The 15,751-nt window shown below is 41.9% G+C and overlaps 1 protein-coding gene across 1 annotated transcript; it reads left to right on the forward strand.

The window, feature by feature from the left end:
• Positions 1-4,971: 4,971 nt before the first annotated feature.
• LOC133211098 (b(0,+)-type amino acid transporter 1-like) lies at positions 4,972-15,134 on the forward strand. Its single transcript, XM_061351208.1, is given in 7 exon segments — positions 4,972-5,440; positions 5,443-5,804; positions 7,801-7,937; positions 10,728-10,854; positions 12,818-12,945; positions 13,374-13,461; positions 14,761-15,134. Coding segments are annotated over 7 exon segments (1,452 nt in total). The 5' UTR covers positions 4,972-5,064; the 3' UTR covers positions 14,995-15,134.
• The last annotated feature ends 617 nt before the right edge of the window (positions 15,135-15,751 follow it).

Genomic DNA, 15,751 nt, shown 5'->3' on the forward strand with positions numbered 1-15,751 from the left:
AAGGAAATACAGATGTAAAGAGAAACAGAAAAAGAAATTTGTATAATATTCCTTCAGTAAGTGAAAGAAAATGTAGCAATGGCACTTGGTACAGGAACTGCCTGCAATGCCAGAATGCGAAATCCTGAAGACAGCATTAGTCTAAGCCTGTTGTTTTGCTCTTTTTCTTTTCTTTTTCTTTGAAGTTACTGCTCCAGCAGCCTGGAGAATGAACCCTTACACATATACTCCCCTGGGTTGCTCTCAATGGGTCGCTTAGGATCTTCTCTGGTTGCACACGTTTCCAATGTTTGCAGAGCCTAGTAGGGAAAATTCAATCCTTCTTGGCTTTAGCAAAACTTGTTTAGCTTCAGAATGCTATTCTAATCATATCAGAAGCAGTATTGTCTTTTCTAATTTTATTATAAAAATTTCTAATAATTATTTTATATTTCTAATAAAAATAAAATGTCTGTAAAGTGAACTTTAGGTCACAACTCTTGACCTTGCAAGCAGCAGTGGGGTCAATACTCATGAAAGTTGTAATTCTTTTATTTTCAGCTGTGGTTTTTGTGTTATTCCATCACTATCTTCTATAACAATTACTTAAGAGTACAGCCATGCAGCATGTAAGAGTGGGGTGTTACTGCCCTGTGCCCAGCTCAACAGAGCAGCCCAGAGAACATGCAGTAGCTTCCTCCTGAATACAGTAAGATAACTACACAAAATATTTAGTATCTGATTTGCAGCACGTGGGATACCAAGTAAATTTTTATGCAGTATATCTGTAAAACAAAAGCAAATGTTTAAATTTAAAGTTTAATAGTTGCAGAACCAGACTGTGCTGAGCCCTTAGTGAGCAAGACTGGGGAGCATTGAGCTCACCTTTCTGTGGCCCCCCTGCAGGCTGTCTGCAGATCCAGACAGGAAGTTGTAATTCAGTTTATGGTAAATTCTTGGTTTTTAGATTCCCTCTTAATCCTCTGGGCTCAGATCTGCTGTTGTAACAGGACAAGGAAAGGCAATTGCTGTCCAAACTTAAACAAGCTCTGTTTTAGTGGTTTTTCCTACTGTGAACCCTAGGGCTGTTGTGCATCCTCAGAAATGCCTTTTTTACCCCAGTCCTATTCCCAGTAGCTCAGGTTGAGTTTTTGCTACCTACATCTCACACTGACAGTTTTACAGTCCCAGCCAGAGCTTCTCTGCTGCGAAGCATGCCAGAGACCCTGGTCCCTTGGGGCAAACAAGCGCTGCTGGCCCCTTGGAGCACAAGGGCTGATGGCATCACAAATCGAGTTGCTGGCGCCAGGTTACCTCCAGCAGGCTGAAGGCCCAAAGCTGTTCTGTTAAAGGGCTCAGGTGTGAGAACAGCCAGGATGCACTGGAGAGGCAGAGGCTTAAACACTATAGAGCATCCCTTCCACAGGCACGTATTTCTAAATGAGTCTTCTTCCCTTCTGCTTTCACACAGGACACCTGGGGAATGTTTCCTCTCTGCCCAATTTTTCTTCTGGGCTGAAGACCTATTTCAGGGCTCACTAGGTTTTATTTCCCCCCTTTTCAAGCAGGCATCTCTACTTGCATCACAAGTGTGGGCACCACGATCTGCCTGCAATTAGAATTCAAAGCCTGCATTTTGAAGGGGAGGATATTCAGCCTTTATTTGTGGGTTTCCATATTCTCAAATAGAGAAGGCCATCAAACTCACATTTTACATCCTGAATGAGTTCTCTAACCTTTAGTACCTCTCATACAACTTGGTGTCTGTTTTGGGGGGTTTGGTGTTGTGGTGTTGTTTTTTTTAATGTAAAAAATTAAAATCTCAATCCCTGCACACATTTATAAGTGTAATATTGGTGTCTGTCTCCAAAGAAAGTTATGGGCAGTGGTGTTGGCCACTCCATCCTCAGACTGTGGGTTTAGTCCCCATTCTGAGATTTGTAACTCTTTCCCAAGTGTGGGACAGGGAAGCCAAGCCCATAACTGTGTTCCAAATATGATTCCTGGGACTTAAATATTGCAAAATACTTGCACACATGTTTTGTCTAGTGCTTACCACTGACATTGGCCTTTACCTTAAATTAGCTTTCTTTAGTTCTTGTAGCTATTGCTGAGGTAAAAATAGCAGCAAGGACATTGAGAAGAATTTCCATTCACGACTCAAGTATACTCTGTGTCACCCTAATATTGAAGAACTAATACTTCAGGGTTTCGTTCTAATCAGCAATGCAAAATATCAAAACGAAATGCAGACTGAGCCATGTTTCCCTGGACAAAGCTGCCTTATTGTTTAGAGACCAGTAGATGGCAACCACCCATTGCAATGTCAAAGGGAAATGAGAAGTGAGAGTCGTTTAGGTAGCTGATTTGTCATGTGACAGCTTGAGCAACAAAGCTCGGCTAGTCCACATACAGAGAAAGCGATGCTTTTATTTTTATTTCTCCTTATACGCTCCTGAAGGGAAGCAGTGAGGTGCCCTTCTATATAGCCAGTTTTGACAAATTGCACTTGTGACAATGCATTTGACTAAAACATCTTATTGCTCCTCCTTACTGCTAATATCAGTCAAAAAAAGAACAAGTCAGTTGGAAAAAAAAAGATCCAAAGCAATCAGGCTGTCTTAGTTTTCACAGGAATAGCCTCCAGTTCTTACAATGATTAATTAGTTTCATTATTACTGTAGATAGAAGCAGTTAGAAGTGAGTAACAATGATTCTGGGATTTGAAATAGACTTCCCTTTAGGAAATGCTGAGGCTATTGATGTACCAGCTAATTAATCCTGGTTATGTGAGTGGTCTTACAGAAATTCTTTTGACATGACCAAGTTTGAAGACATTCTGATTCTTTCTACAACATTAGATTAAAAGTTCTTCATTTCTAGGACCAAGAACTTTAAAGGTCTGAAAAGATCCTCTCAGGCCCTTCAAGAACCTTGCATATCCATTTCAGAAAAGAAACTTCTTCATTAAAACAGGAAACCAGTGATGGAAATATATCTGCAAGCTTATGAGAATGATACTTAACTACTTGTAGTCATATTGACTTTTCCTTTAGCGTTGGTATAACCATATTTCGTGAATATGTTCTCAGTTAGAATTGGCAAACATAATACATGTGTGGATGCACATAGTAGAGTATAGTGCAAAAAAAGCCAGACCTTTAGACCTCTGAAGGATGACAGGAATGACACTGTGATTAGCATTTTTTAACAAGTACACTATCAATAGCTAAACCAGCTAACAAGAGGAGCAATGTCACTTAGTAGAAGTAAAACAAAATACTCTGCATTACTGAGATGCCTCCCTTCAGGTCCTCAAGCACTTTGCAAACCATTAACTTGAAATGCATTAACTCATACCCTTGCAGTACAAGGTGCCTGTGTTTATTATCAGGATTCACATCTTGGCTAGGAAGACTTGAAAACATACTCAATACAGATGAAGTATTCCCTTCTGTTAAAGCTACAGCTTGGTCAGCTGTGGATTTTTATTAGTGACTTTGAAATTAGGAGAAATCCAGCTGTGATCCATCTCTAGTGAATACAAATGAGTTGGCATTAGGAATAGCTTCTAATACCACTCACAACTTCCCCCCCCCATCTTTTCTCATTTCCTTTATCTATTAATAGGATTTATACTGTAAAAAAACCCTACTCTTCAGTGAGATTTGAGTTCTTTTTTGCTTCTTTGAAGAAATTAAAAGCCTCTAACCTGATGCTAAAATCTGTGCAACTTTATTTGCTATAGCATGAGAAATCATGTGACTTGTGTGTTGTTTTTCCTCTGGGCATGGGAGTTTTGCTAGGAGTCCAATTGTTATTTTGGACAATTCTTGCAGAAAACTTCAAAGTTAGTGAGATGATTTTTTTAATTATTATTTTAAAGCAAAGAAAGAGAAAACAATTTAGAAGACACGGAATTTTTAGACAAACGAAAAAAATACTTCTCTGTTTATATTCATGCTCTTTTTAGCTCAGATGGTTGAGGAGGACGAACAGTTTCAAAGAGTCAAGGTCTGCTGTTTCCATGAAGGGCTGAGGAAGGTCTTACTCACATTTTCTGGTATTTATCACAACAGGAGTCTGCAAGAGATCACTAAGCCAGTAATTCTCCTTCTTTACAGTTGCGGGCAGGGAAGTCTAGTTTAAGTTGAGAGGAAGGCGTATGGAAATTCCTGTCTGCTGAAGAGTTTATACATACCACATCCCACAAAATACACCCTCAAGCACTGTAGCAGTATTCAGATTTATAGCAGAACCTGCCACGGAGTCTGAAGTTTTACCTGTTAGATATCTAAGTAGGAGTCAGTGGCATTTTCAAAGGCTTGTGCTACATTTCTCTTGGGTGTGCACTGAAATGTATATATGATGAGCAGCAAGTCCTCTGAAGATCATAATCTGGTAAGAATGTACATACCTCGTGTATTGGCAAAAAGGGACCATAAAATGTAATTATGGCCTTTTCACTCAACTGCACTTTCTAAAATCTGCAAAAGCCAGAATTGTGCCCTAGTATTGTGCAGAAGAACAGTCTCTGCACTGTTTTTAGCAGAATATTCCTGTGTCTTTGACCAAGACACTGTAAATGTTCCTTACTGAGCAAAGCCATGGCATATTAGGTGACAGGCTTGTTTTATCACTTCATAGTGGGGAATGAATATATGGTTGAGCACTAAAGCAGGTGCTTGAGCATTAACTTGTAATCAAAGCATAAAGTACAGGTTTGCATGGGGATTTTGCTTAACTGATCCTTATTTCAGATGCCATTTGAAGAATAATTTAAAGCAGAGATGATCAGAGGCATAGTCCAGTAAGGTGGTGGTGTTAAATGCTATCCGTTACAATTGCTTGCAATGAGATTAAAATATAATCAGTCTTGGCAGGATCTGAACCATGATAAATTATCAAGATAAGGTGGGTAATGAAAGAATGCAAAATGTGGAAGGTAAGTTTGTATTTCATGACAGTGTTCAGTGTGACTTTTGTAACCATTAACTTAACCCTAAAAGCCTGAGACAGTCCTTATTGAAAAGCCTCAGTCTTATTACATATTATCTCGGAACAACATCTCCTAACATTTCCACTATGAGGAAAAGGAAGACAACAGATTCACCTAATTTATCCACAGATGTGAGTGAAGGGAAGGAGAAATTAAGACTGAAGAAAGAGGTCGGCCTGATTAGTGGAGTGTCATTAATTGCAGGCACCATGATAGGCTCAGGGATCTTTGTGTCCCCTGAATGGGTACTACATCATATGAGGAGCCCTGCCAGCAGCCTGCTTATCTGGGGAGCATGTGGTCTCCTGGCCATGTTTGGAGCCTTGTCATATGCTGAGCTTGAAACCATAATTAAAGAGTCTGGAAGAGAATATATTTACATCTTGAGGATTTTTGGTTCTTTTCCTGCTTTCCTTTTCACCTACACTTCCGTTATCCTGGTAAGACCAGCTGGTTTGGCAGCTGTCTGAGCTTTGCTGAATACGTTGTTGCTACGTTCGACCCAGGATGCTGGTCTCCACCTATTGTCATCAAATGTACAGCTGCTGCCTGCATCCTGCTTTAAACTATTGTTAACTGTCTCAACATGAGGCTGGCAATGTCTGTTATGAACGTTTTCAGAGCTGCCAAGCTCTCGGTGTTGCTGGTGATCGTGGTAGGCGGGCTGGTGCTGCTCACCAGGGGACAAACTCAGAGCTTTCACAGCGCTTTTCAGAACACGACCACAGGTATCGGGGCAGTTGGAGTGGCATTTTACCAGGGGCTCTGGTCCTGCGATGGGTGGAACAACCTGAACTATGTAACTGAGGAACTGAAGAAGCCTGAGGTGAGTGAGCTGGGCTTTACTTACTAATCCTGCTGCTACTGTGATTCTATCAATGATTGTGTTGAGTGGTAATGAAGGGAGGAAAGACTACAGAGCTTTCCTTCATGTTTGTTCTGTCTTCTAAGACAAGACACCTGTGGATGTGTCCAGAAAGGATAAAAATGAGTCTCTAGGCAAAAAAGCCACCTATCTATAAGAAAGCACTAAAATACTCCATTGACTTAAAAAAATACTAGGAAGAACTTGAATGTTTTGGGGGTGAAGTTTTGCCTTAGTGTTTAGAGGATCTCACTGTAGACACCTAGATTCATGCAGGAAAGCCCTCACTGCTATAATCCGTAAAGGTTTCTTAACACCACGTAGAAGAATTGACCCATAATGTATGCATCAAAACCCCACTTATCTCTCTCCTCACTGCATGGAGGGGGAGCTTCAAAGCAAGTGAAGCATTGCTGGAGCAGGAATCTAGCTCCTTGAATGACCTTGTCTTTTAACTGTCTACTTTTTGGCATTGCTCTGTCTGTGCTTTAGGCACTGAAGTTGCTCACTTGCATCTCACATCAGCGCTTTCCGTGCCCTATCACCTCTTTGCACAGATCAGACACTATAGGCAGTGAACAACCTTTATTTTAGAAAGAGCTATGAGTGCAGTGTATATAGAGTGTGCTTTCTACCAGTGCAGTACAAAAGATTTTACAGCTAAAATGAAAATACACAGTTAAATATTGGCCTAAATGGCAGCAAAGATCCTAGGGTCATGTGGCACTTTCTCTCACAGGACCTCGAGCACTGATATTCACACCCTTGTGGAGTGAAGGCAACCACGTAAGGATTTGCTGTATCTTGTCCTATGGTGGGAATGCAAATTTGTTATTTCACGTTTTACTACTTCTTTTTTTTCCCCAGTGTTTTCAGCTGCGTAAGGTAGTGTTTGTTGATTTTGTTGAGCCTCAAGATGATCTGTGGTGTTCCAGGATTGCACTCTGTCACTAGAAGAAAATAAAATCCTTCCAAGAGCTAATACCCTTTGCACTGCCCTGCTTGGATTTAACCTGTAGAGGAATTAAACGTGATGCAATACACACTGGTACGTCATGTGTCAGTTTGTAATGTGTGGGGTTTGTTCATCAAAAGGTTGAAAGGGAAATATTGCTTGCTACACTCTAAGAAACTCTCTGTAACTGGAAACATATTCCTTTTCCGTAACTATTGTACTTCGTGAGTTATAAAGGGAAGTCAGTTGTATTATTACACAAGATTATGAGAGGGAAAAGAAAGGGGCGGGAAAAAAAGATGCTGAGGCGCGGCCCCTTTAAGAGCAGCTTCAGACTTCCCCCGACGTTGCCGCTTTAAGGGGAGGGCTAGGTAGTTTGAAGTTGTATCTTGTTATATGCACCATATAGGGGAGGGAGGTTGTGATAAGGCTGGTAATGGGCGTTTCTCGAAATCTCTGGAAACTTCTCGAAACTTCTCGACGATGAGACCCCAGCACCAAAGGGAAGCAATGGAAAAGAGCCACGTCAGCATCCGAGTGAAAAGAAGCAGCGGGATTGGCTGAAGCCTTGAACCGAGAAATATAAAGGACAGCCTCCCAAAGACCCTGCATGTGCGTCTTGGGCAGAGTGGGGGCTTCTTTGGGTGGCCAGCGCTGTTTCTTTTTATCTGCTACCACTTGCTCAATTTAATAAATTTATAAATTTACGTTGTAAAATAAGATTGGCTCTCTCATTGATAACATGAACCAAAGTATTTTTTAATAAAATTTGGGTTTTTTTTGTTGGATGGTTGGTTTGGTTTACTTAAATGTCCAACATTACTTTAGCCTACCATTTCTGGGAGACTGGTGTAAAAACTGCTGCGTGAATCTCGATCTAAGTCTTGTTCTGTGAAACAGCAAAGGAGTTTGAGGGACATGGGTGGTGGCAAAGACAAAACAAAAAAGTCCAGTGAAGGTGTAAATGTGCTGCGCTTAACTCTCTTGTCATCCCTTTTCCAGGTGACGCTCCACAGAGCTGTGATGACTGCCATTCCTTTGGTTACATGCCTGCATTTGCTGGTAAACATGAGCTACTTAGCAGCCATGACTCCATCTGAACTGCTGTCTTCAGGAGCTGTGGCCACCGCTTGGGGTGAGCTCTGCATGTGGCAACACAGCCAATGCAGTCCAGTGAAATATAGGTTCTCTCCTGAGTTCCAGGAGATTTGGTTATCATTCCCAGTGGGAATGGTGGCACTGCATTGATCGGACCAGGAAGAACTGTCAGGCCATGCGACAGGGAAGCATGCTGCCAGTCCCTGATCTGTCACCTTCAGGTCAGCCTTTCCCCACCAAAGGTCAGGGCTGACCATCCTTGTCTGGCCCATGGTCTCTGAGGTGCACATAGGCTGCCAAGATAGGGTGGTCTGCAGCACATGCTTTACTTCCCATTCATTCCCACTGGGAATGCGTGGCTTCTCTCCAGCTCATGTTTTCCCCCATGGACAGTTACCATGAAGAGAGGAATAAAATGTATACCAGGAGCATCTCCCCATAGTGAGAATGCATATCTGAACTTGGGAACTGGGAGATACCCCACATTTCAGATATTTCCAGAAAAATGAAGAGGACAATGTGCTGCCCCTCTAGTGCAGAGTCCGTGGGCTGGGAGTGAGACAGGAGCCAACTGGGTGAATCCTGTCTGCTCAGCACCTGGAAATTAGACCAGACCAGAGCCTTTTGGATCAGTTTCTCCATCTGTGGGGAAATGGAAAACAACACTGGTGTCTACAACACCTTTGAGAAGGAGAAGTGTTATACATGGGTTGTGCAGCCTTTGCTAATTGTATCTTTAAGTTGACATGTACTTTTCCAGAGTTGTACAGAAACTGTTTGTACCTTGCACCAACCTGAAGTGTTTGGTGATATCAGGCAGGCTTTGTGCAAGACAAGGATTTTAGGAAGAGAAGGAAAGGACAGTCATGAGCGATGTAGATACTATCAACTTCTAACCAGATGATCTCCCACCAGAACATCCAGCCTTATTCTAAATATTTCCAAAGACACAGAATCCATTATAGCCTTAAATGAGTTGTCTGGTTGAAACGATGACATAGGGATTATGTTGCTTCTCCTTCCTAACAAGTCAGCAGCAGCTTTGCTTCTGTGTGCATTACACAAGATGTCCAGTTTGAAGATCTGACTGAGCTATTGCTAGATGTATTCTTTAATAGCCTTTCATGTCATTGTAAGTAGGAGCTTTAAAAGGTCTAGTGCCTTGTTTGAACAGGTTACAGCGCCTCGCTAAGCCACAATATCATGAACTTTCCCTGCACTTCATTTCCCATCATTCCTGATTATCAAGTTGTTTATGAGCTTCCTCCTTTTTAACACATCTCTTTTTCCTGCCTGATTAATCTTTTCACCCCAAGAACGAAATTCAGTAAGAAACATTGAACTAGTGACCAAAAAGCTGGGCACTCAAAAGCTGAAAGGACAGGTAGAGAGCTAAGGCTAAGGAGGATGTAATGGCTGTGATTTACAAGCAAAAATGCATCTATTCAGGTCAATAAGAAGGGATGGGAGGAGTATAAAGAAGACAGAGGAAGACATGTCACATTGAAATGCATTTATTCTCCATATAAGAAGAAAACTGCCAGAGAGATACATTGTTCAGTGGTGAGAGGTTCAGCCACAAAAGGAACTCGTGAAACTCTCCCAGCATTTCTTTGATGCCAATGATTTAACAGTAATTGCAGATCTCAGTTTGCTTGTAAGAAATTACTTGGAGTACACCCTGTAGTTCATTTTCAGGGTCCAAACAGCAGAGCACCAATCTCACAGATGCAAAGTACGCAATTGCTGAAGATTTTATAATTGATTTTGTGATATATGTAGTTACCCCTTGAGATCTTGTGTTCTGGAGTCACATGGTAATAAAAGATAACCAGATTCCATCATTTTCACAAGGGAGACATTTTAGTTGTGGTTATTGCAAGTAGGTTAACTTGAAGCTTGAAGAACCATAACCCAGATATTAAGCTTACAAGCTACATTTTTGAAATTATTGTGGTAGTTAAGCTCCTGCCATGAGTTTGGAGACCTGAATTCATGATTTTGGATACTTGGGAGAGGTGATACTAAAAAGGAGTAGATATCGCTCAAAGCCACGATTCAGAATTGGAAAGGGTTCTAAAAAAAGTCTGAATTTTTTATTTTTGCCAATGAGGGGAACAGTGTGTTTGGTTTTGTGTGTGTGTGCGTGATAATTACCCCAAACACCTGCATTTAATGCTCAATTCATATTCTTCATGCTGCTCCATTGCAGAAGACAAGCTTCACTTTTAAGTGAGAAGATTATAATTACCTCAAACTCTATTTGTAACCCTGCTACTCCTGTTATAGAGAATGAAAACCATAAATGCCTGAACATGTTGTAGAATCAAACTTATGAAATTCAAACAATTTCTTTGGCTTTAGCCTGATTCACAGAGTAGCAGATATACATGCCTATGGAATTAAAGGCTTATATTCTTATGGATATGGGGGAAGAGTTTATAATGCAGGATATTTCTTCAGGTCCGCTGGGAACAGTTTTTCTGCAAGCTAATACTGTTGCCTGTAATAGCAGCATATCCAGGATTTGCACCTGCACTCAAAACCGGGGGTGGGGTTACCTGCTCTGACAGCTTTGTACACCATTGCAGTGTAAACAGATGTAGATACATATATACACCAGGCAGGAAGGAAAGCTGCCTTTTCTGGGCACATCAAACTTACAAGTGACTAAATATTACGGGAACTGGAAGAAGGCTTTAAATCATTAAAAGGCTTTGGAAAAAAAATACATCAGTGAGAATAATGCAGGGAAGAAACCTGCCTGGTTCTACAATGAGTATTTATACAATTATGAGCTGTGATGTTAAGCTGTGAACTTTTTCCCACCTCAAAGTCCTGGGCCGTTGGGCATGGCTCATGTCCCTGTTTGTGGCACTGTCTACGTTTGGTTCATCCAATGGCACATTCTTCAGCGGAGGCCGGGTATGCTACACTGCTGCAAGGGAAGGACATATGGTAAGGGCAAAAATAAAGAGATCTGTCTTGCTTTGAGCGATTTTACCTTCTTGTAACATTAAAGCAGAGGAAAACACCATGTATGTTCAGCTGGTAGAGTGATAGCTCTTCAGTGTTTTGCTTCTTGCTCACTGTCTTCCCCATCTTTTTCAAATGTCAGGTGTCTGTTGTTTCCTGACTTTCTTCTTCAGCCGCGTAATTTCAGAAAGATACATAATTACATCTAACCTGAATTTTAATAACAGCTTTGAAATGAAATACTGATGTATTGAAGTACATGGCACAGGCCTGGGGGGTCCTAGCCAATATACCTGCCAGGGAGAGGAAACCCAACCATGTCTGCATGTTGTAAGGCACCGTTGCTTGTGCTGGGAAGGTAGTTCAGCACTGGCAAGCTGCCTTTGCATACAAGACTGACTACAAAAGCTGGTCTCAGGGGTGTTCCAGGCTTTTCAAGCTTCATAGCAATTACAAGGTGACAACAGTCTTCCATCTCACCTAGCTGGCGTTTTCAATTGGTTTTGATAGGTGGAGCCAAATCTGGGAGCCCAGCAGAGGCCAGGCTGCTCCATGGTCTGTGGTCCAACTGGTAGGTTCAGCATGTATTCTCAATAGGAATACAAACACAAGTATATAATATATATGTATACACAGATACATACATACATATATATATGTATACATGCTTATACAGACAGCAGGGCACACAGATCTACACGTGCAGACATGCTCAATGCTCACACAACCACTAGCACAAACAGCACCAAGGGCTTTATCTTGTTCCCCTCTCTAGCTGAACAGGTGACTGTAAGTGGAAAATATATATATATATCTACACACATGTACAATGTGGACCCCACCAGCAGCTGGGCTCAGACATTCAGTCTGCCCAGTAGCAGTCCCTGTATCCCAGTCTTCCCAGTTGCTGGTACCTGGGCATATAAGCTACTGCCCCACTCCAGCTGCTGGTAAGGACCTACTTACCCACAGGCACACCTCTCCCGCACTTCTCCCTCTCAGTGTTTGGGGTGAGCTGAATTCTCCTCCTCTGTTTTGAGTAGGCATGTTCTATTCCTCCTGGACCTTTCTGCTTCTTTGGTCCTTCCTCCCCACACAGTCTGGGTTTTCAGCTCCAGGTGCAAAGGATACCACTCTGCACCAGCTTCACTCTTTGTGCATGGGAGGGAATCTTTTATGTATATGGATGACCAAGTTGGTGGATATGACTGGGTGGTTACTGGTTTGGGTGATTACTGGTTTTGGTGGTTACTGGTTTCACAGTTTCCCTTACTGATGACAGCACCTGCCGTATTGTGGCAAGCTTTGTACTAAGCAGTTCACAGATGTTCTGAATTTGACCATACCAGACTAAGAGTTGAATGCTAGTACTGTTTCTCAGACACTCAGCTCTAGCAGAAGTCCTTGCATGATATTTTGGTTGGAAATTAAAAAAAATAAAGAAGCCTTTCTTATTAAGCTTTTCCCATAAGCCAAGTAATAAAGAGGCTAGTAATTCCATGTTCTGGAACAAATCCTGATTTGCTTTGTAGTTACTTGCATAAATGTTTCTGGAGTAGTCCTTGTCTTATTTTCCAGTCAGCCCTAGAAAAGCAAAGTCCCAGAGAGATGTGACAGAGGGCAGAGCAGTGGGACAAGATCCTGATGATCATCAGGAAAGCTCTGATTTGACTCAGCCTTAGTCTGTTGCATTACTAGTTTGAAAACCTTATCTTGCCTGCCTAAACTGAGCATATTTGGTATGAAATCAGTGAAACACAATGGAAACATCCTTGAGGGAGTTTCCACGTTTACTCCTTGAACTTGAGCAGCTTTTATATTGTGCTTATTTAATGATGATGAGTGGCTCTGGCAGCAGGCAGAGCTCCCACCAGCAGCAGAGGTGGATGAGTAAAGATCTCCAAGTACATGATATAATGGAATATTGGGTTTTTTTGTCTTTCAGCCAGACATTCTGTCTATGGAGGCTCACATGCGATGCCTCACACCCTCCCCTGCTCTGCTGTTTACATCTGCCATGTCTTTAATAACGGTAATACCAGGAAACTTCACCACCATTGTGAACTTTTTCAGGTACGTACTTGTAGCATTTCTGCTTGCATCGTGGGTTTTGAATTGTTTAGAAGTATTTTCTTCCAATGTTTTTCTGAGCAGGGGCTATTGTTTTCTAACCAACACTGGGGAGAGGGGAAAGAAAGAAAAGGAAGAGCTTAGGAACCAGCATTTTTGCAACGCATGAATGCTTCTGTCACTATGTACTTAACTGGATGTGATTCATCCTCATATTGAAATGAATCTATAATATTTAGATCATTCTGAAGTGCTCATTGGGCTGGAAAGGAAATGAATGGAAGAACTACCACATTTATATCAATATTCTCCTTTTTAATTGGAGATGTAAACATCTGGGATCTGCAAGGTAGGCCTGACATTCCTGGATGATCTCACCACAAATGTAATGCTGTCCTTTTTGTCTTTTTTTTCTTTCCTTTTTCTTCCAGTTTTATAGCATGGTTTTTCTACAGCGTGACTATTTCTGGTCTCCTGTATTTAAAAATCAAGAAACCAGAACTGCCAAGATCTTATAAGGTGAAGTAAAAACATAAACCCCTCAAACCCTTTTCCTATATTCCCAAATAACTTACAGAGCATTATGAGGAGAAAAAGAGCGCTGGGGCTGGTTGCTTACAGATTTAGTGTGGTTGTCCTTCGCTTTTTAATTTCATGTTTCGTCAACAAGGGGCAAGATACTGTGAATATACCAGCGTAAGTTAAGGCTGGCTTCTCTGTCTTGATAAACTAATAATACACTGCCCCCTCACTGTGGAAAACATATCGACCATATCCTTTTATAAGAGAGGTAAGAAGAAAATGAAGGACGGTTCTGGCCAACAATGTGATCTACTGCTTATGCTCTGAGAACTTGGTTGCACTCCTCAGAAGGCAGCCCAGGTGTAAGAACCTTGCAGAGGACAAAAGAATGCCCCAAGTCCTTTGAGTTGTCCAGGGGACATGTTTGCTCCCCACAAAACAGCTAAGTGGAAGGAAATCAGGAATTACCTGTTCTTTCCCCTGGTCCCCTGAGCAAGTCAAGCTGCAGTGCTTCCTCTGTGACCAAGGAAATGAATGCAGGACAGTGACTTCTCCCTGCGAGAAGCTGAATGAACATCCTGGTTTTCAAGGGTTCCTTCAGGATGTAGATGGCAGGCTGATGCTACCGAGCTGTGTGAAGCTATACTGAGTGTCCTGTGGGGCTTAGCATGACAGAGAAGAGCAATGTGCTGTTAAGTCTTCCACTTACTGGACAAAAAGACACAAAGGGAAAAAATGAAAAATTCCAGCTTGAACATTCAGTTTTTCACCTGGTTGTGAAATCATTGTCTTGTGCATTCAGTAGCCTCAGGAGGATGGCTTCAAGTTTAAATTTAAATGCTTTCTGAACAGACTTACAGAAATAGCTTCTGAGATTGCCTGTCCACCTATCCAAAAGAAATAACCCTTTTTGCCCAAGGATGCTAAAGTTCAGTTATGTGATTCATACACATTGTTGTGTTTTGTCTACAGTTCAGTTTTTGCATGCAAAGGAGTAGGGAGAGCAAGAACAGGCCTAGCACTAACACCAGTAGTTTGCATCTTCAAGTCTAGGAGGGCAGGGAAGACTAGAGTTTAGGGTGTGTGGTGGTGGCGTTGCTCTTGCAGGGATGTTCAACCTTGGAGTGGGGATGGGCTAGGAAACAAGATGTCTGGACTAACTGGGATTTGTAGTTAATACCTCAGGTTGCACCAGGGTTTCATCTAAAAAGCCTTGTGCAGAAGTTTTAGGGTTGTCCATACCCACAGTGGCCCAGTGTTACATTGAGTCTTTAAGCTGATCTTTTGCTTTCACAGGTCCCAATTATGATCCCCATAATCATGCTGATGGCAGCTGTGTACCTGGTGTTAGCTCCCGTCATTGATCAACCCCAGTTTGAGATCCTCTATATCATCCTGTTCATTTTCAGTGGTGTCATTCTTTATTTCCCACTGGTTCGCTTCAAGCACCACCCTCGCTTCTTACAAAGAGTCACTTTACATCTCCAGTTGTTCCTGGAAGTAGCACCAACCACCGGGGATGCCAACTGAGATAATGTCCTCCTGGTGCGTGGCTGCAGGCCTTTGTAGTATCCTAGCACCTTGGTTTTCAAGGCTTAGAAGATATTTTCTGTAAAGGTGAATAAGCAGAATGAAAGTGTCACTAAAATGTCCAGCTGAGAGACACTAGAGCCATGACTCCTCGTGTTTCCTTAACATTCTGGGGACATGATTTTCTTATTTTCAGCTCTGCCAATGGCAGATTACATACAGATTCCAAAGCAGTACGTGCTTTTGATTTTTCCATCCCAAGAAAAGCTGTTCGTCAAAAGCTTAGCTCTTATATTTCAACACAACAGGCAACAGAAGACTGACAGCTAAATATTATGCCTATAGCAGGCTGTGACCCTAAGCCACTCCTGGCAATGCCTTTAATTATTTCTACCCATTTCTGCCCACTATAGCCACAGAGCTGCTCAAATAAATAAAGTGTGGGCACACTATGCTCACAACAAAAAAATCACTTTCGGTATTCGTTTTGGGAGGGTGGTTTTCCCTTGCTCCTTCCAGTCCCAGGTGCACAGTCACAAAAGTCCTTTCTCTGTCTCAGAAATCATCCCGCATCTCCCATAGAAAAACCTCTGACATGAGACAAGAAGTGCTTGAAAGCTCTGCCAGTTTACTTTGTTGAGAACGCACTTGTCATCTGGGATCCATTCATTCATGATGAGGACGCAGGGAACATCACTCAGTACCACTGATGGTCACTCAATACCCTTCCTGTAATGCCCACAAAGACAAGTCATTT

This window comes from Neopsephotus bourkii, unplaced genomic scaffold, assembly GCF_033783945.1.
Source record: "Neopsephotus bourkii isolate Nb327-2 ecotype Australia unplaced genomic scaffold, CSIRO-AGI_Nbou_v1 NB_565, whole genome shotgun sequence".
NCBI lineage: Eukaryota > Metazoa > Chordata > Aves > Psittaciformes > Psittacidae > Neopsephotus > Neopsephotus bourkii.